Source organism: Podarcis cretensis (genome assembly GCF_951804945.1).
Source record: "Podarcis cretensis genome assembly, chromosome: 11".
NCBI lineage: Eukaryota > Metazoa > Chordata > Lepidosauria > Squamata > Lacertidae > Podarcis > Podarcis cretensis.
In genome coordinates, this window is record NC_137180.1 from 52,191,679 (window position 1) to 52,217,250 (window position 25,572).

General features: G+C 43.3%; 1 protein-coding gene across 1 annotated transcript in view; it reads right to left on the minus strand.

Moving 5' to 3' along the window:
• The window catches only part of WDR7 (WD repeat domain 7), a 226,909-nt gene extending 203,298 nt beyond the window's left edge, over positions 1-23,611 (minus strand). The window contains exons 1-4 of the mRNA XM_079994680.1: positions 23,410-23,611; positions 4,662-4,832; positions 2,076-2,182; positions 755-833 (exon numbers count right to left, since the gene is read on the minus strand). Coding sequence (XP_079850806.1) covers positions 755-833; positions 2,076-2,182; positions 4,662-4,820 — 345 coding nt within the window. The 5' untranslated portion in view covers positions 4,821-4,832; positions 23,410-23,611. The remainder of the gene's footprint in view (positions 1-754; positions 834-2,075; positions 2,183-4,661; positions 4,833-23,409) is intronic.
• Positions 23,612-25,572: the final 1,961 nt, after the last annotated feature.

Genomic DNA, 25,572 nt, shown 5'->3' on the forward strand with positions numbered 1-25,572 from the left:
TCTGCTAGTGGGAGCTTTGTTCTTAACAAAACCAGTGGGTGCATTGTGCTTGGGAAACACATTACACAATTCCCAGCAAAAATGCTATTATTATTATTATTATTATTAGCATTAGCATTCACCTCCCTGCTGACCATTAAGCTTGTGCACGGCTGCAGGTACTGCCACTTTCACAACAACTTCAACTCTGAAACGCTGTGTGCTAACATTACATTACATATAATTAAAAGAATACCAGAAATCAACGCTGAACAAGTTCTTCAAAGGTCAGCAATATAAGCTTGGTGCCGTGCACTTCACAGCAACAACCTGTGCTTATATGTTGCACTATATTACAGGAAGTGGGCATTTATTTAGCTTCGTAATTCCCGTATTACCATTCATTCTTGTTGCAAAATACCACACATCAACTAATAATGGAATTTACTAAACTAATAACAGACCACAGAAACATCTTGCCAATTATCATTTCTACACTCCAGCTGGTACTAAAAGGCAGAAAAACTGGTTCCAGTTACCCCTCACAGAATGTAAGTGTACTCAACTTATATTTTTGCCAGTTTTTCTAACACATCATTAACAGTGCACATGTTTCACAATGCAAAAAAACTCAACCCTCTGATGTGTTGTACTTGTATGAAAACTGGTAACTGAGTTCCTGTAAACTTTGTTAGCTTAAAAAGCAGTTATAGGAAAGCCTATATAGGCAGTATCACACAAAACCAGTTACGGCTTTTATTTATAAATCATTTACCTGTATACCAGTATGTGTGCAGGCTAATTTAGTAAATTCAATGCATCTTCCATCATTCACATCCCAGAGGCACATCTCCCTAAACAACACAGAAAGGACAATTAACCAATCATCCTCCTGCATTCACATGAACCAATGACTGTATCCAACTAATGTTGTTGTTGTTGTTGTTGTTGTTGTTGTTGTTGTTGTTGTTGTTATATTTATTGAATTTGCATTCTGCCCTATACCTGCAGGTCTGCACAGAATGACTTTAGCAAATGCAATAGCATGTTAGGGTTGTACCTCTGGTGGGGACACACCGTGGTCCTTCTGGGGCAGTTTGTCCACGTTTGGTCCCCACCTGTACTCAGCTCTCGCCTGTGGCTCCTAGAAGCTGTCAGCCGGTAACAGCGACCCCACCTTGGGATGGCCAGCTAAACCAGGTGAGGATATCTGATGGCTCTCAAACATACAGGAGAAGGATTTCCCCTGTATGTCTGGCAGATTGAGAGGACAGGCCCAATAGTGGGTCCAACAGTGAAGAAGGCAGTTTCTGCACATGCTGTAGAGGGAAATGAGTGGCAGATGGGGAACATCCACCTGGGAACAGAGTCCATATAGGAGAAGGAAAACTCTCATCTTAAACCTCCACTGCCTTACAGGATATCTTTGGGAAAAGAAAGGGCTCAGGAGTAAACCCTACACAAATTTGGAGTGGAGTCTCTATGACGGATGGATGGATGGAGTCTTGTATGCCTCCTTCCGGCAACTCCTGCAGCCAAGCTGGTGCCAAATGTATTGTTCTGCTTTCCTTTGGACCGTATCAGCAAGGCCGAGGGGGGGGGGGTCTTGTCGTCTGGGCAGCCCAGGACGTCCAGGCACACTGCCCAGGCTTGTGTCCTGGACTAACACAGCAGTTTGGACTTCACTCCCAGAGGTACACTCTTTCGTCTCTTGAGATAGAAGGATGCCAACCACCCTCCCTCTCCTCTTAGCGCAGCCTCAAATCTGCTCTGGGGTCTCCCAAAATCTCTGTAGTAGATTTTAGGGGTGCTGTGAGTGGGGACGGAAGGAAGCAAACCAGCGGAAACTTTGATGTGCCTTGGGAAGTTGTTCTGCGTGCACAAAGGGCTCAGTTGGCCACAACCTTGAATCTCTTAGTTGATCTCTTGACATCTCCTTCTGATGAAAGGAGAAGGAAGGGCAAAGGTTCAATGAGTGCTCATGACCCTTTGCACCATGGGTTGCAAGGAGGCTATGATGCTACACAACAGTGAATATTTCAAGAGAATGAAAAATTGAGAAATCAATCACATGGGTGGGAAGGAGCTATACTTACCCACTTTCTGATGCACTCACTATATACTGCTTCTCGGACGAAGCACTGGCCTTGGACAAACAAGTAACTGAAGCTGTGTGACCAAACAGCAGGGCTCTAGGATTTATCTGGGATCAGAGAAACAAATGTATTCAGAATTAACGAGAAAGCACCTGAATTGCCGAGCTTGATCACTGAATCAAAAGTTACCATAGGTATGGAGAAAGTACTTTGCCAACTGCTGGTCAGACAAGGTGGTGGCTCTCCGTAAAAGCCAAAGCCTTTACAATGCCTTGCACAAGAGTGTGCACAGGATACAAGCATTTTATTTTTTAAAAAAACATTATAATGCTGTAAAGCACAACTATTTTATTTGCAGTGAAGTAGCAAAAAGAAAACAAAGGTTCTTCTACTGCCTCCATCTCCCGGGTTAGATCACTCAATCTGTTGCGCAACCAGTTTCTGCTAGTGCAACTGCTGCATTGGATTCTTCTGTTACATAACATTAAAAGTCGCCCATCTGCTACTGCAGGACGCCTTGCGCCAGTGGACAGAGAACACTGGATACAGCCCAAAGTCTCAAATGACCTAGATGCACTACTGCTCCCCCATCCTTAACTCTGGGTTCTGATGGCCAAAGCAGAAGGTCCTGCAAGACTTCTGAAAGTTGCTCAGGCTGTGACTTTAGCAAGCTGGCAATAGGTGTTCTACAACATGAGGGCAGCCATTAAGACTGCTTCTTTGTGCACCCTTGTTGGTGCTCTTGGTGGTTCTCAGATTTTGTAATGAGACAAAGAAAGAGGCAGCCTCTTAAATTCTGTTATGCTTAAGCTGTTGAGTCTTAATGACACATTCAATGAAATGGAAGCCATTCTTTTAGATGAAAACAAGGAGGCTTTCAGTAGTTAAATCTAAGAATTTCTGTTCCTGGATTAATAATAATAATAATAATAATAATAATAATAATAATAATTTATTATTTATACCCCACCCATCTGGCTGGATTTCCCCAGCCACTCTGGGCGGCTTCCAACAAAGGATTAAAAATACATTAAAACATCAGTCATTAAAAACTTCCCTAAACAGGGGCTGCCTTCAGATGTCTTCTAAACGTCAGGTAGTTATTCCTGTAAGTGCCTGCTGTTCATAATACCAAACGATTGATCTCACACTTTGTGGCCAATGGCTTGCTTTCTCAGCAAGACCAGTCCACATTTAAGAGTTTTCTTTGCATACAGAACCAGTTTACAATTTATGCAAGTTGATGCCTTTTATCCAATTTGTATGGGAAAGTTTTTGCTGTTGCATTCCACAGCTTTGCTTCACATGCATAAGGTATCCCAGGTCAGGAGCACACACCTTTCACTGGCAGAGAACCATAAAATATTCCAGCACAAACACACTGCCTTGTATTGCTGCTTTCACTTCAGAATTGCCTAGCACTATTTGCTTTAAAACAGATCACTTAAAAGATGAAGGACTTGCTGAAATATTTAACTGAACTAGAATACATAGAGGGGAGGTGTGAGGAGGTCAAGGAAATAAGCTAAAGAAAGAAAGTTATGTAAAGGTTTGATTTGTTTTGTTTTTTGATTGTATGTATTTTTTCTCTCCTTTTTTATCTGTTTTTCTTTTTCATTTTTTCTTTGATGTGACTTGTTTTTATGCATTGTTTTCTTTTCTTTTTTTTTGTTTCTCTTTGTAACCTTTAAAATTTGAATAAATATCATTTTTTTAAAAAAACACAGATCACTTAAAAATGAGTGTCTCTGGTTTTAAATGGCACCCAGGAGCTGCAAGTGGTGTTACCTTGGCCAAATCAGCTGCTATGTGCCTTTCTAAACGTTTTATTTTAAAAGTTACTGGAACTTCACAGAGCAGATTGCTTGTTTAAGCTACCATTAATCATTCAAACAACTGAAAGTTCCATTGCTTCTGGTCTTTTTCTATGTATGTGCAACAGACATGCAATTAGCTTCGAAAGCTCACCCTCATAAAGAGAACAAAGAACATGGCATGACATACAGAAGATGTGAACTTCAGCTTCTAGTTTATTTATTTGGCATTCAAGCCTGCACGATCTTTAGAGGCTTACTGCAAATACCACCACCACCTAACTATACCACAAACCAAAAAAAAACACAAGCGGACGAGGAGTGCAGTTTTACAAGCAGAATTGTTTACAAGAGACAATGCATTCCCAGGTTCAGCATCTGCATTAGTTATTCATGTTAAATTGATCTAGCAGATTGACCTCCAAAAGGTCAGGGGGAAGGGAGAACCCGACAGAGCCGCTTTCCAGCAGAATTCATTGATTTTCCATGCTAATGATAAAAAAAAATCAACACTCTCTCCTACAAAAGCAACCCTATGAATATCAATAATATATATTGATTGTTATGCATCAGCTCAAGCAGCAAGGTTTTGCTTTGGAAGACACATGCATACCGTAACTATGCCTTATCTGTAGGTTACCAGACACACACTCAAATCTGATTATAAATGTTCAGAAATGTGTTTAAATTGTGTTTCTGCAAAACAGCATTAATTACATCTAAACAAACCTAGGCATCGTGAAAGACATCGTATAGTGCATAGTTAACTTACCTCCAGATCTGAAGAGAGGTCCCAGAGACATATCTGTCCATCATGGCATCCGGTTACAATCATTGACACATCATCCATTAGTAGGATGGCCGATACGCAGTGAGTGGGAGCTTTGCGTCCCCATAGCACAATTGGAAGGACCAAACTGTTGCCTGCCATTATGGTATCACACCTGTAAATGCAATATGCAAAATGATGGTGATTAACTGATATACTACTTTACATGCCAAAATGGCTTCTTATTTCGATTCCAAAAGTAAAGAACAACCCAACTAATTTTATTAGCATTGAGATAAGTAAGATATGTGATGCATTTAAACATCAAAGAGCGTTCTACAGAAATGCATCTCGATTCAATACCATTGCATGTGCCACCAAAAACACACACACACAAAAACCTGTTTGAAAGCTCTTTAACTTTTTTATTCACCCAGCAAAATTCCAAATGAGTTAAGGTTACCTAGAGACGGGCAGTGGAATACTCAACATTGAGTTTGTAATGAAGGGTTCTTCAATATTTAATTAAAGAAACTCGTGTGTTAATGTACTGATGCCTTGCTTCTCCACCAGTCATTTAGGGAAAAGCAAGTGCATGTTGTCTATTATCAGCTGTGGCCCAAGAGAAATCATCATTGGGAAATAAATATTTCAGAAGTTCTCGAGTCAAGTAAGATGATGTTCAGTTTCTTTCTCCAAACGATACCGAGCATACACAGAGGCCTCATCTGCACATCACACTAAGACTGAGCCATAGATACAGACCAACACAACTGTACGAACTGCATTTGTAGAGAGGAAGTCATGCATCCATTGCATTTTGCATTCTAAAATCAAAGAAAGACCCCGGCAGATATAGAGTAAAAATAAAAAATAAATCTTCAGGATATGAACCAAAAACAATTACCAAAAAATGACCATATACACATAGACTGGTTTTTTTTGTTACATCTGTTACAACTGAATGCTTTCTGAAGATTTTTTTTAAACAAATATTTGGATTCTATTTGATAAAAGTCTGCACACTATTTTAAAAATGGTTTTCTTACAATTAAATAAAAAATAGTCATAGGAAGTAGGAGGTAAGTGACGTCTTGCAATATTGGCATTTGTACTTTAAGTTTGTGGGGCAAATATTGGCCTCCCTTTTTGTGATTTTCTCTGGGTTTTTCGCAGTACACACAGAGCCTGTGCTTCAGGAAGAGAGACAACAGCTGGCTATTATTTCACCCTTCAATGCATCATCACTTCAATGGTAAACAGCGAATTTGGTATGCCATCAAAACAAAAAAACCTTTAAAAAATACTTTATTTGTGCTGCCATAGGAAAATTACACAGCAAAATGTGACCTTTCCAAGGGAAGATGAAGCAGCTTCCACCTACCTGTCTTTAAGATTACAGTGGTGCCTCGCAAGACGAAATTAATCCGTTCCGTGAGGCTCTTCGTATAGCGGTTTTTTCGTCTTGCGAAGCAAGCCCATTGACAGCTTCGCAGATTAGCGCTATCAGCGGTTTAGCGGCTTTTAGCGGATCAGCTGATAAGCGGCTTATCAGCGGATCAGCTGATAAGCAGCTTAGTGGCTTAGGAAAAGGGGGGGAAAGGGGGGAAAAACCCGCAGGAACTCGCAAGACATTTCGTCTTGCGAAGCAAGCCCATAGGGAAATTCGTTTTGCGAAGCGCCTCCAAAACGGAAAACCCTTTTGTCTAGCGGGTTTTCCTGTATCTCATTATTTAAGATTAACACCACAATGGTCCCTCTTACTCTAAATCATTACACAGAGTAATTCTTAATGCAGCCAACAATTATTATATAAGGGCACAGGACATCCAAGCAGATCAACACACACTGTACAAGTCAATACAAATTTGGCTTATATCACAGCGTCGTACCTATTGCTTTGGGCAGGCTGCACTATCAGATATGACCCTGTCTGACATAACTGACCATGCCATCAGGATCATCTGCCACAGACAAATAAGTAGCCGTCCTTCTCCCTATCAAAAGCCACAAGCTTCCTGGTGACCAAGAACATTTGCTGGCTCTTGGCAATGCTCAAAACTGCAACTGGTTCCTACCAGGGCTTGATTTAGGTTTGATGAGGCCCTACGCTACAGAAGGTAATGGGGCCCTTTATATGTCTAGCTGTCCTTTGTCAACAACAAATTGTCACTGTTTTTTGTGTTGAATGTATGCTGTATGGTAATTTATGGACCTAATAGGTATCTAAAGCCATTTGCGCATGTTGCCGTGCAACCAGTCCATTTAGAATGCAGGCACCCTATACAGTGGACGCTCGGCTTGCGAATGTGATCCGTGCGGGATGCACGTTTGCAACCGGCAGCGGCGCATCTGCGCACGCACGGGTTGCAATTCAGCACTTTGGCACATGTGCAAAGCACAATTTAGCGCTTCTGAGCATGCGTGACCCCCAAAACCCGGAAGTAACCCGTTTGTTCTGGTACTTCCGGGTTTCAGCGGGTCCATAACCCAAAAAAATGCAACCTGAAGGATCTGTAAACTGAGGTATGACTGCATATAGAAATGAGCAAACCAGTGGTATTTTAGGGAGCAGGCGAGCAGACAGGGCTCATGACTTACATCACAGGAGCCTACAGAACACAAAACACTGTTGCTGTATGTAGGTTTTATTTTATTTGTTTTTTATCTTATATTTTGGAAATGTACACCCAGTTGTTTTTTCTTTAATTTTTTTGGGGGCCCCCAAGAGAGTAGGGCCCTAAGCTATAGCTTGTTTAGCTTCTACGTAAATCCAGCACTGGTTTCCATCCTACATTTCCATCAATTTCCCCTCCCCAGCTATAATTTGCCCGTGCAAATTTCTCTGTCCCTGAAAGCCTCCCCCAGTTCCCAGTCTCCACCTGTCCCACTGCCTTTGTGGAACAGGCTTCAGTTTGGCTCCCCAGCCTTCACTTTCACCTTAATCCTCAGACAGATTCTGAAAAGACTATCTTTTCAGAAAAGGCTTTGCCTTCTGAGTCCTGACAGGGGCAGCCCATCCCATTTCGCAACCTGAAGAGAAACACGAAGATGCTGCCACACCACCCATTACCCGCCGAAACCTCGCTTACTTGGGTGATGCAGCAGGTGCTGCCTCTGAGGTTTCTGTCCCCCGAGGCAGCTGCCTCAACTTGCCTCACTGGAGGGCCGGCCCTGCCCTGTGACAATCTAGGTCCTCTTCCTAACCCTCACACGCCCTGACCCCACATACAAATCAGACACCCAAAGTTTATCACGCTAAACCACCTTCCAAAATTTTCGGTCACCTAAAGCCATTTATTTGTTAGTGTTACTGGCAGCTGGACTAAAATTTGCAAGAACAGGGTTTGTTAATCGCACCAAAGCACACTGCAATACCTCAGCCTCTCTATGAAGTAATTCAGACAAGACCTGAAAATGTCATGAGCCAGAAGACAAATATCCAACAAAATTCCAAGGGAATTTTTGTTACTTAAGTTGGTGGACTAGCTGGACTACCAAAATTATTTTCTGCTTCAAAATGGCCATGTTTTCTTCCTTCTGCAATACAAAAAGTTTTGTACCTCCTTCATGTGCTGTGCTGCAACTGCTCTGATAGTGTTTAAAGTCAATAAATTTTGAATATAGCTTATTCAAAGTTTGCCAGTTTATTTCAGTCCTCTGAACAACTTCTGTTTACATCAACCTCTGTTATCTAAACTACACATCTTCCCTTTGGCATAAAACATGTTTAAACCAATCACATACGAAGAACCACACAATCTGGACAGATAGCAGGGCAAAACACACAAAACAAGAATCAGCTTCAAGGCTGCAATCACACAGTATATTCACCTACATGGGACTCAATTGTGAGGAGATATGTAGAGTATTATACCGAAAGTGGGCAATGGTCCCAAAATGATGATCTGCAGGTATTATTTGTACAGAATAAAACACCAATACACTTAAGGTACTAGACATGCACAGAACTGAGCATATTTCTAATTTCATAGCACCCTGTTTTAGGGTGCTCAAGATATCTATGCACTACTGCAGCACTGAGTAAGTACACAACTGAAAAAGGTACACATTTCCTCAATTTATTTATTTATTTCTGCCTAATAAAATTACAATATATATTCATAAAAAAACAGATTACTTCTTTAAATTAAGAGGCAAACATCAATATATTCAGCTTTCCAAAAAATTAAAATACTGCCCTTCTGTGACTTTCCCAAAACACATTTAAGGTAATGAATTTAATATCACTCTTCCTTCATTCATACAACATTATAAACTTCATTACATCTGTCCATGTAGAACTCAGGATACATGGAAGTTATCAAACACATTTCGGCATAGAATTGCACAAAATTATGGAATACCATAATGAACAGGACCAATAAGCCACTGTAAACATCTGCATAAAAATCAACCAACACCAAGCTTTCAGAAAGGAAATATTAAATCTAGTCAAAGAAAGAATGTTGTTTCTACAACTACCTGTTTCCTTTCGTTTTTTTAGCACGGGACCTGAACGCTTTTAGTACTATCTTCATTTTCAAGAAGTGCAAGTTCATTTTGACAGAGGATAGGGCTGGTCGGTTGGAACAGTGCAGGCTTCTTTAACAGTACATTTAGAATACCAAATATATCTCAGTGAAAAAAATCAATATTTTCACATCAATGATGGAAAAGTACAGTCACAAACATATTAATCTGCTAACAAACAGTCCTGAAGCTTTCGGGCTATGAATAATTATACTCTGAAGCACATATTTTCTGCAGGACTGGTGCTGATCCCCAACCCTCGGCCTGGAGAATCTGAAAATATATCATTAAGAAATCATTTTCTCAGGACCTTCAGAAGGTCCGAACACTCTGTTCTGCTAAAAGAAAACTCGATCCAACTCTCACTGAGTCTGTAAAAAGCTTTAAGCCTTCCAAGCTTTTTTCAGCAGCATATTAGTCTTTTCATTGTTTTTATTTATAGTTTCCTCTGTAAATTTCCACAGACACAAAATAACACAGTCACGATCGCTCCAAACGACTTAGAGAAGACCCGCTGAAATTAAAAAACATGACTACGTTAGGTCAATTACCGTATTTTTCGCCCTATAGGACGCACCGTCCCATAAGGCGCACCTAGTTTTTTTGGGAGAAAATTTTTATTCCCCCCCCCCCCGGCACGGGGCTGGGGCGGGGGAAGCCCGAGCTTCCCCCGATCCCAGCCCCCAGAACAGGCAACTCTCCGCAAGCCGTGGGAGCCCGGCGCCGGGCTCCCGCACCTTGTGGAGAGCTGCGCGAAGCCTGGGTGCACTGAGCTCAGCGCGCCCAACTTTCGACATTCAAGCAACTCTCCGCAAGCTGCAGGAGCCCAGCGCAGGCTCCCATGGCTTGCGGAGATCTGCGCAAAGCCTGGAGAGTGAGAGGGGTCGGTGCGCACCGACCCCTCTTGCTCTCCAGGCTTCAGCGAAAGCCTGCTTTGTTTCTCATTTACACAATCAGTGTGCACTCCCTTACTTAATTCTTTCACTAAATATGACAACAGGAACTACAACTGTGAGCACTATGCCAAACCTTGTCGATAGGTTGCTTACTTCTTGAATGAGGGCAATTTGTCTCTCCCTAGAGCAGGGTGGGGGGGAAATGGTTTTAAGGAAAATTTTAATAAAGGAAGGTTAACGGTTATACAACAAAAAGGAAAGAAAACTATTTTTTATTATAAACAGATGGGGTAACTAAAAACATCCCTTTTTCCCGGAAATGCTATGTGGATCTTGCCCCTCTGACCTCTCACCAAAGTCTAATTACTATCAGTGTCATATAAACACATTTCTGCCCCTGCAAGTGAAAAGCTTTTTGTTCAGCCAGCTAACACACACACACACACACACACACACACACACACACACACACGTGTGTGTGTGTGTGTGTGTGTGTGTATATATATATATATATATATATATATATATAAACTAATACAATGCCTATCATTCTTGCAGATTACCAGGATTAGGGGGAGTGAGCAAAATTTCTCTGTGCTAAAGAGACACAGCACTCCAATGTGAATACCTTCAGCAGGGCTTGAAATACTGTATCAGGGAAATGTCACCCTCAAGTGAATGAATGGCAGCTATTCACTTTATATTGGAGGGGGGGAAGGATACACCTGGGAACACCATTCAAGTAAGTAGAAGCTTCAACTGGCCCTAGAGATTCCAACCTCTGAGATTTCAAGTGTACTCCTATCTAAGTAGCCCCACCCTGAATCCTCATGTCACAATATAACGTCACAGAGTTAGGGGGATTGTTGTAAGTAAAATTCTAGTGATGCATTTACCTCCCCAGTTCCTACAACAATCACCTCCAGTTTTATCCATGCGGGTGGCGCTGTGGTGCAAACCACTGAGCCTCTTGGGCTTGCCAATTGGAAGGTCGGCGATTCGAATCCCCGTGACGGAGTGAGCTCCCGTTGCTCTGTTCCAGCTCCTGCCAACCTAGCAGTTTAAAAGCACACCAGTGCAAGTAGATAAATAGGTACCGCTGCAGCAGGAAGGTAAATGGTGTTTCCTTGCGCTCTGGTGTCCTATTGCGCCAGAAGTGGTTTAGTCATGCTGGCCACATGATCCGGAAAGCTGTCTGTGGACAAATGTCGGCTCCCTCGGCCTGAAAGCGCGATGAGCGCCGCAACCCCATAGTCGCCTTTGACTGGACTTAACCGTCCAGGGGTCTTTTACCTTTTTTAAAAAACCTATAAGCCACTTTTACCCAGTCCCTGATTCCATATGTTATCCTCCTACCTGTGGAATGCATTCGCAGTACATAAAACTTGGACTTTAACAAAGCAAGAAAATAACTGTTCAGCCCTCCAGAAGTGTAACTAAAGGAAAGAAAGGTGGAGCATATATTCAACTCTAGGAACCACAAGCAAAGAAGAATCCAAGGACAAGAAGGAAAAGGACCAAATAGATTCACAGAGTGATTCAAAGTGCCTGGAATATTAAATATATATACAGTCATACCTCTAGTTGCGTTTGCTTCATGTTGCGGATTTTCAGGTTGCAAACGCAGCAACCCCAGAAGTATATACTTCCGGGTTTCGCCATGCGGCATGCGCAGAAGCGTTCTGCATGCTTCGCACATGCGTAAAAGTGCTCTATCGCGCTCCGTGCTTGTGCAGAAGCGCTGCTCTACAGGTGAAACTCAGAAAATTAGAATATTGTGGAAAAGTTCATTTATTTCAGTAATTCAACTTAAAAGGTGAAACTAATATATGAGATAGACTCATGACATGCAAAGCGAGATATGTCAAGCCTTTATTTGCATATATGCACATGTACTCAGCTTCCTGGTCTTCCATAACTCCTCAGTTGTGCCACAAGCTGATAACATCCATGCCACGCCGCATTGAGGCACTAATTGATGCAAAAGGGGCCCAAACCAAGTACTGAGTACATGTGCATGCTTCTACTTCTCAGAGGTCCAATATTGCTCTATTTGCAGTCCTTGTTTTGCTAATTTCATTTAATATTCTAATTTTCTGAGGTTGTTAATTTGGGGTTTTCATCAGCTGTACGCCATGAACATCACAATTACAACAAATAAAGGCTTGACATATCTCACTTTGCATGTCATGAGTCTATCTCATCTATTAGTTTCACCTTTTAAGTTGAATTACTGAAATAAATGAACTTTTCCACGATATTCTAATTTTCTGAGTTTCACTTGTAGTTGCGGACTTTTATGGGTGTGAACGGCACCCCAGAACAGATTGTGTCCACAACTAAAGGTACAGTGGTGCTTCGCAAGACGAAAGGAATCCGTTCCGCGAGTCTCTTCGTCTAGCGGTTTTTTCGTCTTGCGAAGCAAGTCCATTGACGGCTTAGCGGATTAGCGCTATTAGTGGTTTAGCGGCTTTTAGCGGCTTAGTGGATAAGCGGCTTAGAAAAGGGGGGGGGGAGGAAAAAAAACCCGCAGGAACTTGCAATACATTTTCGTCTTGCGAAGCAAGAACATAGGAAATTCGTTTTGCGAAGCACCTCCAAAACGGAAAACCCTTTCGTCTAGCGAGTTTTCCGTCTTGCGAGGCATTCGTCTTGCGGGGCACCACTGTAGCACTGTATAGCCCCTATTTATCATTCTTCTTGCTAATTTTTGTGCCTAATTAATCCTAGTTCCCAGCTTCAAGGGATGGCTCAGTCACTAGAGCATGAAACTCTTAATCTCAGGGTTGTAGCTTCGAGCCCTCCATTGAGCAAAAGATTCCAGCATTTCAGGGGGTTGGACCACATGACCTTTGCGGTCCCTTCCAACTCTATAATTCTATGGTTCTGGCCTGGTGACATGCGGCCTATGTAATTGCCAATGGGAAAGTTTAGATACCAAAAGGTTGAAAGGAAGGGAATGAAGAGCAAAACTGAGACTTTTTTAAATGAGATGAAATTAAGGGCAAAAGCCAGGTCTGAATACACTAAAAGCTACTTACATAAACTGTAATTTGATAGCATACAAAGGGGCAAAATAAATGTTAAAGCTTTATTCATTATTAATTTGTTTAAATGGTAATTGTTTAAAGCAAACAAGCCCTAGGTGGTGATTGGAGAAGACTAAATTATACCCCTGTATGCTCAAGCCATGACTCAAATCTGCATTTTGAAGTGTGATGCAAGGTTCAGCTCAGTTGATCCTAATGGACTGTACAGTGGTACCTCGGGTTACACGCGCTTCATGTTACATACGCTTCTGGTTACAGACTCCGCTAACCCAGAAATAGTACCTCGGGTTAAGAGCTTTGCTTCAGGATGAGAACAGAAATCGCATAGCGGTGGCACAGCAGCAGCAGGAGGCCCCATTAGCTAAAGTGGTGCTTCAGGTTAAGAACAGTTTCAGGTTAAGAACGGACCTCCAGAACGAATTAAGTTCTTAACCTGAGGTGCCACTGTATGTCACATAGCAGCCTTAAAACCAACGAGCCAACAAATAAAGGTTTTAGGATCTGAACACCCACTGCACTGCACCTCAAGAGTCGAGCCAAGGTATTTTGGGGCCTGGAAGGAGACTCAACTGCACCTTGACCTCAACTGATGAACCATAAGTACACACATAAAGCAAGTGATAAAAGTTTTAGAACAAGAGTGCAAATGGCACTCAGAATAGTAAGATTAATCTGGTACTTAAGCCCCACACAACACAGCTCCATGGGAACTTATCACATGGTGTTATCTACTACAAATAGTCATATCCTTGGAAATTAGGATAAATACACAATAATACCATCATCACAATAAATAATATCCAAGATTATAGCTTTATATTTGAGAGGAAATCTCAGTATCGCTTATATTTTCCTACAGGTAAAGGCTTGTATTAAAGTATGGAAAGAGAGAAAGAGAGAGAGAGAACTGTATTGAAAAATCAATAGCTGTAGAATTAAGCTTGGAATCCTGCAAAGCCCAAATGAGCTGGTGTGGAGACAAATGATTAGAGCCGGTTTTGCAGCAATTGTGCTCCATTCTGGTGGCAACAGGAGGATTCAGAAACATTCAGCTTTATTTATATCGCTATTGAAGATAATTGTTGTGTCCACTGTGCCCTTTATATTCAAAAAAGTTTAGGAGGAAAATGGTTGAGTTCTCTGGTAATTTTTAAGTACCAGAAGATTATCTGGGAAGAAATGCATGTTGACCAAAAAAAAATTTTTTTGCTGTATTTATTAGGAACTTCTGCTGGGCGAGCTGAGGAAAAAAGGGCCAAATTGAAGGCATGAATGCCCCACATACTCAATGCACTTGTATTTAATGGATTTGAACATTATTTGGTTTTGACAAAGTGCTGCAAATAAAAATCCAAATCACTATTCTGAGCCTGGTTGTTTGAGGGCTTTTAGGAAATTAAGGAGGCAGTTTCAGACCTAGTTGCCATGGAGACCAATCCACATCAACGATCAGTAATCAGGCTATCATTATCCGCAGGAGGGCCAAAGATTGAACTGACCTGGAAAATTAGCTATGCCACTACTTATAAGGGTAATCCCTCAACACAGCTGAGGGAAAGAACTCTGATAATGTGCCAATAAACACAAACATTAACTCATCTGTGCATTCATATGCCTTCCTTCTAGCAGGCTCATCAGCCTGCAGTATCTCAGGCTTCCAATAGTTGCAAACTTAATCTTTTTCAAACAATGCAAAAACTAAATTGCGAAGGATTTAAGACTTTCCAAACGTGCAAGAACTTAGATCTTTGCAAGTTATACAACTTATAATAAACATTAAAATAACTCCCTTTGTTTTCATTAGAAAGGCACACAGTGGAAACCTTGGATGTAAGTTAAATTACCGTATTTTTTGCTCTATAAGACTCACTTTTTCCCTCCTAAAAACTAAGGGGAAATGTGTGTGCGTCTTATGGAGTGAATGCAGGCTGTGCAGCTATCACAGAAGCCAGAACAGCAAGAGGGATTGATCCCTCTTGCTGTTCTGGCTTCTGAGATTCAGAATATTTTTTCTTGTTTTCCTCCTCCAAAAACTAGGTGCGTCTTATGGTCTGGTGCGTCTTATAGAGCGAAAAATACAGGTACACATGAACTTCTCACTGAATATATGGAAGTGGTGGGGACTGATGCAGCTCCCAAAACTAAGCGGATACCCTGGTTTAGAAAATGAAACCAGTTGACTCCTTTGTCAACAAAACCAAAGCTTCCTTAGGAGGAAATGAGATAGCAATAAATTTTAACTCGCTTTGCTTCATCTTCCTTTCCTTACAGGTGTAATAGGGACAGATGTTCCAAAGAAAATCCTCACTCTGCATATGACAACAGGAACTAGAACAGGCTTCCTCAACCTCTGCCCTCCAGATGTTTTTGGCCTACAACTCCCATGATCCCTAGCTAGCAGGACCAGTGGTCAGGGATGATGGGAATTGTAATCTCAAAACATGCACAGAAATGGAAAGAAGGGAAGGTTCCAACAAAGGAGGAGCGGCTTTTGAAAGCAATGCAGAAATGGCAAAACTGAAAGCAAAATTGAGAGACGACAAACTTTTCATAGAAGAATGGAGGCCTTTCATGGGCTATTAAAAATTTTTGCAGTGAAATGAAATTGCGGGCAGGACTCGAGATAAAAGCAGCAGAAGAAAAATGACAAAACAATTGCAATAGAGAAACTTTTTGTGATACATAAAGAAATAATGCAGTAGAAAATGTTTGAGTAAAAACACTGTGGAGGTGAGGCAGGGAAGTCAACTTATGAAACAATGTAGTTGATTTGAAGGTTATTGTGAAAACGTTTGAAAAAGTTTATTAAAAATTTACACACACAAAGTATAGCTGCAGCACTTTGCACAGCTTTTTGGTTTTTATATCGTCTGTTGTGTTCAATCTGTTCTCTCTGATTTCCATAGAGCATTACTGTGTGGTCAGCCCATACTATATATTCAGCGATGTCAGAGGCATATAAAAGGACAAAGGATGAGAGGAGGAGTGGGGCAAAAGACAAATGGAATCATGTTCATATCTGGCATTGTATTTATTAATTTATTGCATTTATAGATCACCTTTCTGCCAAAGCACCCAAGGTGGTTTACAGTTTTCAAGTGCTAAAGAAAATTACCGTATTTTTCCGTGTATAAGACGCCCCCAAGTATAAGATGACCCCTATTTTTTAAAAACCCAAAAATAAGAAATCAAGTTGTTTAGCTTTTGGGGGGGGGGTCACTTCCGCCAATTGCTCACCCACCTGATTGCCACTGCCAATCGCTTGCCACAGCCACTGCTGATTGCACACCCACTTGCCGCAGCCACCAATCGCCTGCCCAACTGCCGCAGCGACAGCTAATCACCGGCAGGCCTTTCCGCAGCCACCAATCGCCCGCTCAATCTCCTGCCTGCTGCTGCCATTAATCGCACGTCCCCCCTCTGCATTCACTATCCATGTATAAGACGGCACCCAATTTTTGCCTAATTTTTTAAAGCAAAAAGCATCGCCTTATACACGGAAAAATACAGCATATAAAATGTGAACTTGGCCAGGCGGGTGGAGGCAGTCCAAATGGAGCAAGCCCTGATAATGTCTTTGCCTCCCTCCCTCCCTTCGTTCTTCCTTTTCACGGTCAGCATTAGAAACTGATATATAAGCTAGGTGCCAAATAGCCCCTTTAACCAGGGTTACAGTCACCAAAACAGAATGCCTAGTTGTCGTATTTGGGACCAGACTTCTTGAAAGTTGTATTTTTTCAATACAACTTTTTGGGTTCCTGAAATTCATTCTGAATGTGTAGATGAAAAATAATGGATAGAATTCCACAGGATGGGGTGTTAGTGTGTGAAAACAGTCAAGATCCAAGGATCCCCAGGCATGCACCTCCACTTGCTTCTAAGAAAACAGGCACACATGCGCAAATATTTGCAAAATTCATCCCCAAGATGAATTTTTATCCTGCAGTGTTTTAAGCAATGTGTTGGTTTAAGATTACTATAAAAAGTGCATTACTGTTAAAATTATTCCCTCCACACACCCATTCAGGTACACTATTGGAAACATGCTTCATAGTTTCAAGCGAAAAAAAGAGACTATTTCAAGCTGTCACAACACAAATCACACTTATGAATTCAGAGCTCAAATCCATAAATTTTTGAAATAATCATTTATGTTTTCTAAAATCGTAAGTTCTGCACATGAAGACAGCTCCCATACCATTCATAATTTGTTTTACTAACCAAAGAATGAAAAAGGGAACTTCCCCCACAATCTTGAGCTATATCTCTGTTCGAAAGCAAGCTCACATTGCTTGTTCAAGAGGTCTTAAACGGATCTAGAATACTACCTTATAACACATATTCCTGGCACAAGTTACACAGAAAAATTTGTATTTCATGGCCCTAATGTATAAAGAGGTGTATTCCTAAGGAATCACAGGGATATTTTTCACCATGGCAAAATTACCGTATTTTTTGCTCCATAACACTCACTTTTTTCCTCCTAGAAAGTAAGGGGAAATGTCTGTGCGTGTTATGGAGCGAATGCCTACGGATGGCGGGGGGATCTGCTGCAGTTGTGAGCAGAGGATCCATGGTTCCCCTTCCTTCCCTCCTCCGTGGCTCGCTTTGCAACAGCAAAGCGGGAGAAGAGCCACTGAGTGGGGAGAAGAGAGGGACAGAGAGCCTGGTTACAAAGCATGGATCCACATGGATCCTCAGGATTTTTGCACTGGGTCACCCCAAATTCACCATCAGATCACATAGCATGTCCATGGCTACAGCTTGCACTAAAAAAACCCACGCACCCACTGTTGCCTGGGGCCGCAGTGGTGCAAAAACGTGGTTACAAAGCATGGATCCACATGGATCCTCAGGATTTTTGCATTGGGCTACCCCAAACTCACCGTCAGATCACATGTCTGTGGGCACAGCATGAACCACAAAAATCATACATCCACTGTTTTGTTTAGAATATTTTTTTTCTCGTTTTCCTCCTCTAAAAACTAGGTGCGTGTTATGGTCGGGTGCGTGTTATAGAGCTAAAAATACGGTAATCATCATAACCATCCCTGAAGTTTGTATTCAACACATACTTCCTCAAGAGTAAAAGGTAAAGGTAAAGGTACCCCTGCCCATCAGGGCCAGTCGTGACCAACTCTAGGGTTGCGCGCTCATCTCGCTCAAGAGGCCGGGAGCCGGCGCTGTCCGAAGACACTTCCGGGTCACGTGCCCAGCGTGACTAAGCTGCATCTGGCGAGCCAGCACCAGCGCCGCACACGGAAACGCCGTTTACCTTCCCACTAGAAAGCGGTCCCTATTTATCTACTTGCACTTAGGTGTGCTTTTGAACTGCTAGGTAGGCAGGAGCTGGGACCAAACGACGGGAGCTCACCCCGCCGCGGGGATTCGAACTGCCGACCTTTTGATCGGCAGGTCCTAGGCTCTGTGGTTTAACTCACAGCGCCACCCACGTCCCTTCCTCAAGAGTAAGTCCACTAGAATAAGCATTCTCAGCAACGCCATTCACTTGCAGTACAGATTCTGTGGCAGAGGCTAGGATAAAAGAATGAGCTTTATGGCTCAGACAGGATTTGGATCTGGGTAAAGGTAAAGGTAAAGGGACCCCTGACCATTAGGTCCAGTCGTGGCCGACTCTGGGGTTGCGGCGCTCATCTCGCTTTATTGGTCGAGGGAGCCGCCATACAGCTTCCAGGTCATGTGGCCAGCATGACTGAGCCGCTTCTGGTGAACCAGAGCAGCACACAGAAACACCGTTTACCTTCCCGCCAGAGCGGTACCTATTTATCTACTTGCACTTTGACGTGCTTTCGAACTGCTAGGTTGGCAGGAGCAGGGACCGAACAACGGGATCTCACCCCGTGACGGGGATTCGAACTGCCAACCTTCTGATCGGCAAGTCCTAGGCTCTGTGGTTTAACCCACAGTGCCACCCGCATCCCTATTCTACCACAATAGTTCTCAGTGTCTCAGTCTTTTCTTTATGTCTAGCATTACTTCAGTGTTTTCTGGCTTATGCTCACCAGAAGACAGAAACATGGCTGTGAAAGGAAATTACTAACTCCTGAAAGTACAACTTGCAACACTAAACTGATCTATCACTGGGTTGTCATAGGCCACCCCTCTGTGAACTGCACAACAAGCACACACAGTTGGCTTTATAGCTCAGTGGGATTTCCTGTGTTCAAGTGCAACACTCTAACCTCTACATATACCATGTTGGCTCTGTTAATATGTATATAGAATAACTGTTTGCAGAAATATGTACACAGTTAAAGGTTGTGTAGCAGGGTGATTTTTTTATATGCAGTTTGTATCAATACAGCACCGTATTTTTCGCTCTATAAGACGCACCAGACCACAAGACACACCTAGTTTTTGGAGGAGGAAAACAAGAAAAAAATATATTCTGAATCTCAGAAGCCAGAACAGCAAGAGGGATCGCTGCGCAGTGAAAGCAGCGATCCCTCTTGCTGTTCTGGCTTCTGGGATAGCTGCGCAGCCTGCATTCGCTCCATAAGGTGCACACACATTTCCCCTTACTTTTTAGGAGGGAAAAAGTGAGTCTTATAGAGCAAAAAATACAGTACTTTGCTCCATTATGTGTGTGCATGCTCTTGTTCCCCAATATCTCCAACACAGTTGAAACAGTTTTTCCAAACTTTTTGGAAATGTGCTCTCACTTGTAAAAGTAAATCAAGATTATCTCTTTTGGGGGGTGGGGATACACAACGAAATTTCAAGGTTGAACAGTTGGGAAATACCTCATGCTCGCCTAGCTCTTATGTCATTAGCAGCACTGATCCAGCACCTCCTCTGTTCCTCGAACCCTCACAACACCTCCATCACATTCACCTTCCTATCCAGCTGTACATACTATCCTCTCCACAAACACTCTACTTTACCGATGCAACTGAGCACTTCAGGAGTCAAGAGAGATGCAACTTTGCTTGAATTTTGTGGGTTGGAACTGGCATTTTGGGAAACCTTACAGAAGGGTGTGGGAAAACTGCTGCCATCAGCTCCCTTCAGCCCCAGCCAGTACCATCAGCAGTCAGGTATAATGGGAGTTGTAGCCCATCATAATCTGAACAGGGACATGTTTGTCTACCCCTGCCTTACCCCTTGATTATTCATGGGTTTCTTGTCAACAAAGCATGCAAAAATATTTGTGCTACATCTATTTGTCCTGGGGTGTGCCATCAACACACTGTTCTATAAGAAACTGACTTAAAGGCTTTGCCCGAAGCTTCTATTCCCAAAGAGATTATAGTATTGATCTGAAGTTTATTACACCTTTGTCATCCCATTTCCTCCAAGAATGACCTACAGAGCAATTCTATGCATGTTTACACAGATGTAAGCCCCACTATGCTTAGTGCGACTTTTGATGTATATTGTCTGCCTGTATTAATGACAGCGGTCTTACAGATGTTGGAAATATAAGAAATAAATTAGCTAATTCACCAACTGAATGTTTATACCATGCGTTTACTATACTTAAGTAACAGTTATGATAGCAGAAAGGTTATATACCAACACCTGAACCAATTCAAAACTCAGCGGGATGAAATATGAACTTATATTTAGATTAAAATGCTCAGACGTTACACAGCAACAATTAAAATCACACGCTATTCAGTGGCCATAGATCAAAAGGTTCTTCCAATGCACTTGTGTTAATTAACTCAAGCTAGTTTCTCAGCACATTTTGCTTCTTGCCAATTCCAGCTGGCTCGATAGGGAGAGAATAAGAAGCTGCTAAACTAGGGGTGTGCTAACCCTCAGTTCAGAGACCTCATCCCTGCCACCCAAACAAATATCCCCACTCCCAAAGAAGCCACTGATTTGACAGCAGAAGCAAACAGGGGGGAAATTCACTAGACACAGAACTGTGGAAGCAGCCCAGCACCCTAATAGCAATGCAAATTGGTCCTCCCCACACATCAGTTTAATTATTTTATCAGCAGACAGGTGTGGTAACTATCCCTAACTAATCTGCACAAATCTACTGAGGGGTGCAAGTGCACCTCCTGTTTCGAAGTAGATGGTGGCTACACACACCTAGCAGCTAGGCCATAGAACAGAAGACATGGATAAAACAGCTATTCATAAATGCAAGAAACATGCATTATGCCTCTGTCCCTCTTGCAATTTCTGTAAAACTTTGCTAAATCCCCTCCTGAGGCATCCTGCCTTCCTCTTGTCAGAACTTTCCTGCCACCTGGGATTTCCTCCTATATCATCTGAATAACAAAGCTGTCATCTTCACAGCATCTCACATACCTTCAACATAAAACAGCTGAATTTCTAATGTTTGTGCTCTCTCAAGCCATACACAGAGTAATTTACCCTGATATTTTATCCTTTTTCACATAAGCTCCTCGCATACCTCTCTTCCAGACATGCCATTTCTCTGTCTCATAATGGGATCAACAGCTAATATGTAAAGAAACAAGTTACAATGCATTATGATGGCCTCAAATCATAAGATTAAAGGTTTCAGTAACAATGTAGGTTGAAATTCTGCTACAGACCCACTTGAACAAGGAGAAAGGGAATGCCAGAATGCCAAGTTTAAGGTGACAACTACCAAAAACCAAGTTTCTAAGTGTATCAATTGTTTTTTATTTATCACTCACTTAAGCTGATCTTTGGGGAGTGAGGGAAATTTCAAACAACCAACAATTTTCTAGAGGTAAGAGTCACATTGTTTGCAGGGAAAAGAAACAGCTGGAAATGACTGATAAAGTCTGCCACCCTATCAGTGCCCAAGAAAGTTCAGCCACCCAACTGCATCACCCACAGAAAATAGATGCTTTTTTCTTGTACCAGTAAGAATGGAGTAACTCACTGCTCATGTTGCAGTGGAAACTCAGCCAACTAAGCCTGCCAGACCATGCCAAGCAAATGTTCAGTGGCTATCATCTCTGAAGAAGAGATTTCACACCACAAGGGCAACAGGGCACCAAACAGCCAAGGTAGCATTTACAAACAAAAGATCCTGATCTGGAGATGCAAGTCACAAGTCCACCAGAGAGAAGGGTTTTGTGAGGAGCCATTAAAGAAGAGGTATCTTCCCAGAAGTCCAGGAAGTATTCTAGGCATAACAGTGACACTGGTTGAACTCTATAATAGGTGTTTGTTTTGTATGTGGTACTCCACAGTCACCTGCTCTTCCTCACTTTCACCAACACATGGTACGAGTAAACAATGGGGTGCCATTCTAAGGCGCTAGAATAAAGGAGTTTCCACTCCAGGGCTGAGGATAGGCCTGGCAAAATCAGTCTCAAAGGAGACTGGGCAACAGGTGTCAGTTGCCATTACAGGCAAGGTGGGGGCAGAAGCAAGCAGAAAGCAGCTGATGGCTAAAAAGCAAGGATCTGAAGATGTGCTGGAGGGTATGAAAGGGGCACTCTTGCCCCCCAATGTCAAGTGAAGGGCAGCAGTGCACTTGGCACAGAGGGAATATTGGTGGCACCCTCCTGCTGAAGAAGAGGGCAAAAACTGTACCACAGCAAATCCAGCCATCATCAATGGCCAAAGCAGGAATGACACGCTTTAGACCACTTTTTGAGTGGTTTCAGGAATACGAAGGAGCTGGGCCCCCGATAAAAGCTTATCAGCCCCTTAGACTGTGACTTTTGGTGGCTTTTCTCTTTATTTTTAAAATGGCATTGCCCTTCCTAGCCTGGAAGCACCTCAGGCCGAGCAACTGGCAATGGAAGCGTTCCCACTTAGATATATAACAATCAAGAACGAAAAAATATACGAGGGGCAGGATAGGCGACACTAGGGAGGAAGGGGGCTAGAAGCACGAAATGGGTGGGTGGGGTGGATTTCACAAGAGGGGCATTGCCAGCCAAGCATGGGTTGGGGGGGGGGAGCCGAGGTTGGCAGAAAGGGGCACCTGCTTGAGAGGGTGCCCCTCTGTTACTTCTTTTTATATATAAAAAAGTGGGAACTTAGAAGAGATAGGAGGATGTCGCCTCTGAGCCCTGAAAACCAAAAGTACCAACCCACACACACAACGCGAGCTTCTTATAGTGGGGTGGGGGAAGGACCCAAAGGTAATACTAATAGAAAGCAGCATTTAAAAAAAAAACTAAAATAAAGAGGGGGGTGAGAACACTCTAAGGAAGGAAGGACGCTTCGGTCGACCTGCGAAGGAAGGGAGCAAAAAAGCCAAATTACTCCGCAATGGGGGAGGACAAGAGGGGGTTGGGGAGAGTCCTGCTGCGCCCAGCGCCCCAGGGAAGCACCTACCTGGGTCCTGGGTGTGGGCGGGGGCCGCCTCTCCGCCGGCAGAAGGGGCTCCCCGCTTGCCCCCCACCTTCCTCCGGGCTCGCCTGCCGCCCCTCGCCCTCCTTCCCTCCCTCTCTCTCTGCCTCAACGCCTGGCGCTGGAAATCAGCTGACGGGCTCCTCCAGCTGCCGCGACTCCCGCTGCAAGTGTCGCAAAAGGCCCGGGCGGCGCTTGGCGGCAGGAGGGGGAGGGAGGGAGGAAGGGGAGGGGGAAGCCTCGTTGCCCTGGAGACGGAGCAGCGACCCGGGCCCCCCCCCCCCGGCGCGCTTCCCTGCGGCCCTCGCCTGGCGCTGCGCGGGGAGATGCGCGCGGTGGGTGCAGAGGGTGCGGGGTTTAAGCAGGAGGGATGCATGGGGGGGGGGGGAAATGCGTGCAAATCACGCAGGAGGTATGCTAGTTTTGTTGCAAAAGGCGCTCAGTCGGGGGCCGCTTAACTCTTCCTCTGCCCAGGTAAACCTGCGAAGTGTTGCAGCCTTATCATCATCGTTATTTATTAAATGTATCTGTCGCCTTTCCCCCCCCCCCATTTGCAAAACTAACAAAAACACAATCATGGAATTGGAGAGTTGGAAAGGGACCCTGAGGGTCCTCTAGTCCACCCCCCTAAGAATTGGCCTCTGCTTGTGCCAAATGTACTGCAGTGACTACATTATTACATGAGCACTGTTCCACAGCGTTTGATATTTTCATTTACATACATTCATACGAAATAAGACGGGCTTGTGAAGCAATTCTATATCCTCCCACCACGCTGACGAAGAATTCTACGAAACAGTAGTCAATATCCGGAATCACTGTTCAGTGTTGGACATCGTATTTGCTGAATACACAAAGCTTCACAGCTTATCTTTCATTGTACAAAGTCTGGTACCTCGCTTCATTTAAAGATTTTCAGATTCTTTCATTAAAGATTTCATTTTAACTGTAGCAGGAACCCCCCACCCCAATCATTCAGTTTGTACAAACTTCACACACACTCACACTCATACACTACATACGCTATGCTTCTGTTATAAATTGATAGAAAATCAACCATACATCGGTTTTGCACTGTTCCACTTTTATTTTTCTCCATGAAGGAAGGACTACAAAATGGGGAAGGTTTGATACAGGGCAGCCATAATCCCTTCACCATCCCAGCACATCCACAGGAGCCCTGCCCAGTTGCTATGCTAACCCTGATGGTCCTAGACAGAAGACAATCAAGATCACAAAGAACTTGCATATGGGAGTGGATTCAGCATGGACTGAAACAAAGGACAATGATCAGATCTCCCCTCAGGGGGCAGGAAACTGCAAACTCCCCTTTGTCTCCTGGAAGTGACTCATGGGGAGGGGGAGAGAAGGGAACCAGCCAGGTGACAGGACACTCAGGTTACCACTGCAACTCCTCCCTCAACCTCTCCTTTCTGTAATGTATGCATGATGTTTCTGGGGGTGGGCTTGACCTAGAGGAGGGGAATTTCAAAAGTTTTTATAAGGTCTTGCACACCATTTTTCTGTGTCTTTTCTCTCACCTGCAAGTGAGGGGAACACCCTGTTGCAACAGTTCAATAAAGGCCAAGCCTACAGGCTGCTGATTTGCTCCAATTTACTCTGGTTGGTGTCTTTACTTTTTGTCCAAGGGAGCCCTCGGATTTTTCCGGTAACAGTACCTGTTATGGTTTGAAGGAATTCTATAAAGATTGTCTATTGCTTATGTACATGGTCATCATGTTGCCTGGACATTGCTGACGTTTTCTTTGCAACACAGGGGTTTGTTTGGTTACTTCCTGTGGATCACAGCAGCGAGGCCAAACAACTTGTCTGGCCAGCCCAGGACCTCCATGCACACAGGGTTGCACCCCAAGGAAGTCACTTACTTCACCCCCAAAGGCGCACTCATCCATTGTCTCCCAAAAGAGGGATGGTAGTTCAGGCAAAATACAGGACAGGGTGGGACAGTTGGGAGGGGCGATTTTTTTTCCCATCTGGTGCTGAAGTGACTTCAAAGCAATCCATTACAATCTATTGCAGATTAACAGGACAGCCCCTGTGGAATTCCTCTCTCACACACGTGGGCATAGCCAGGATTTTTGTTAGGAAGGGGTAGGCCTTTTGTTAGAGAGGGACAGAACCTCTGTTTGCTAT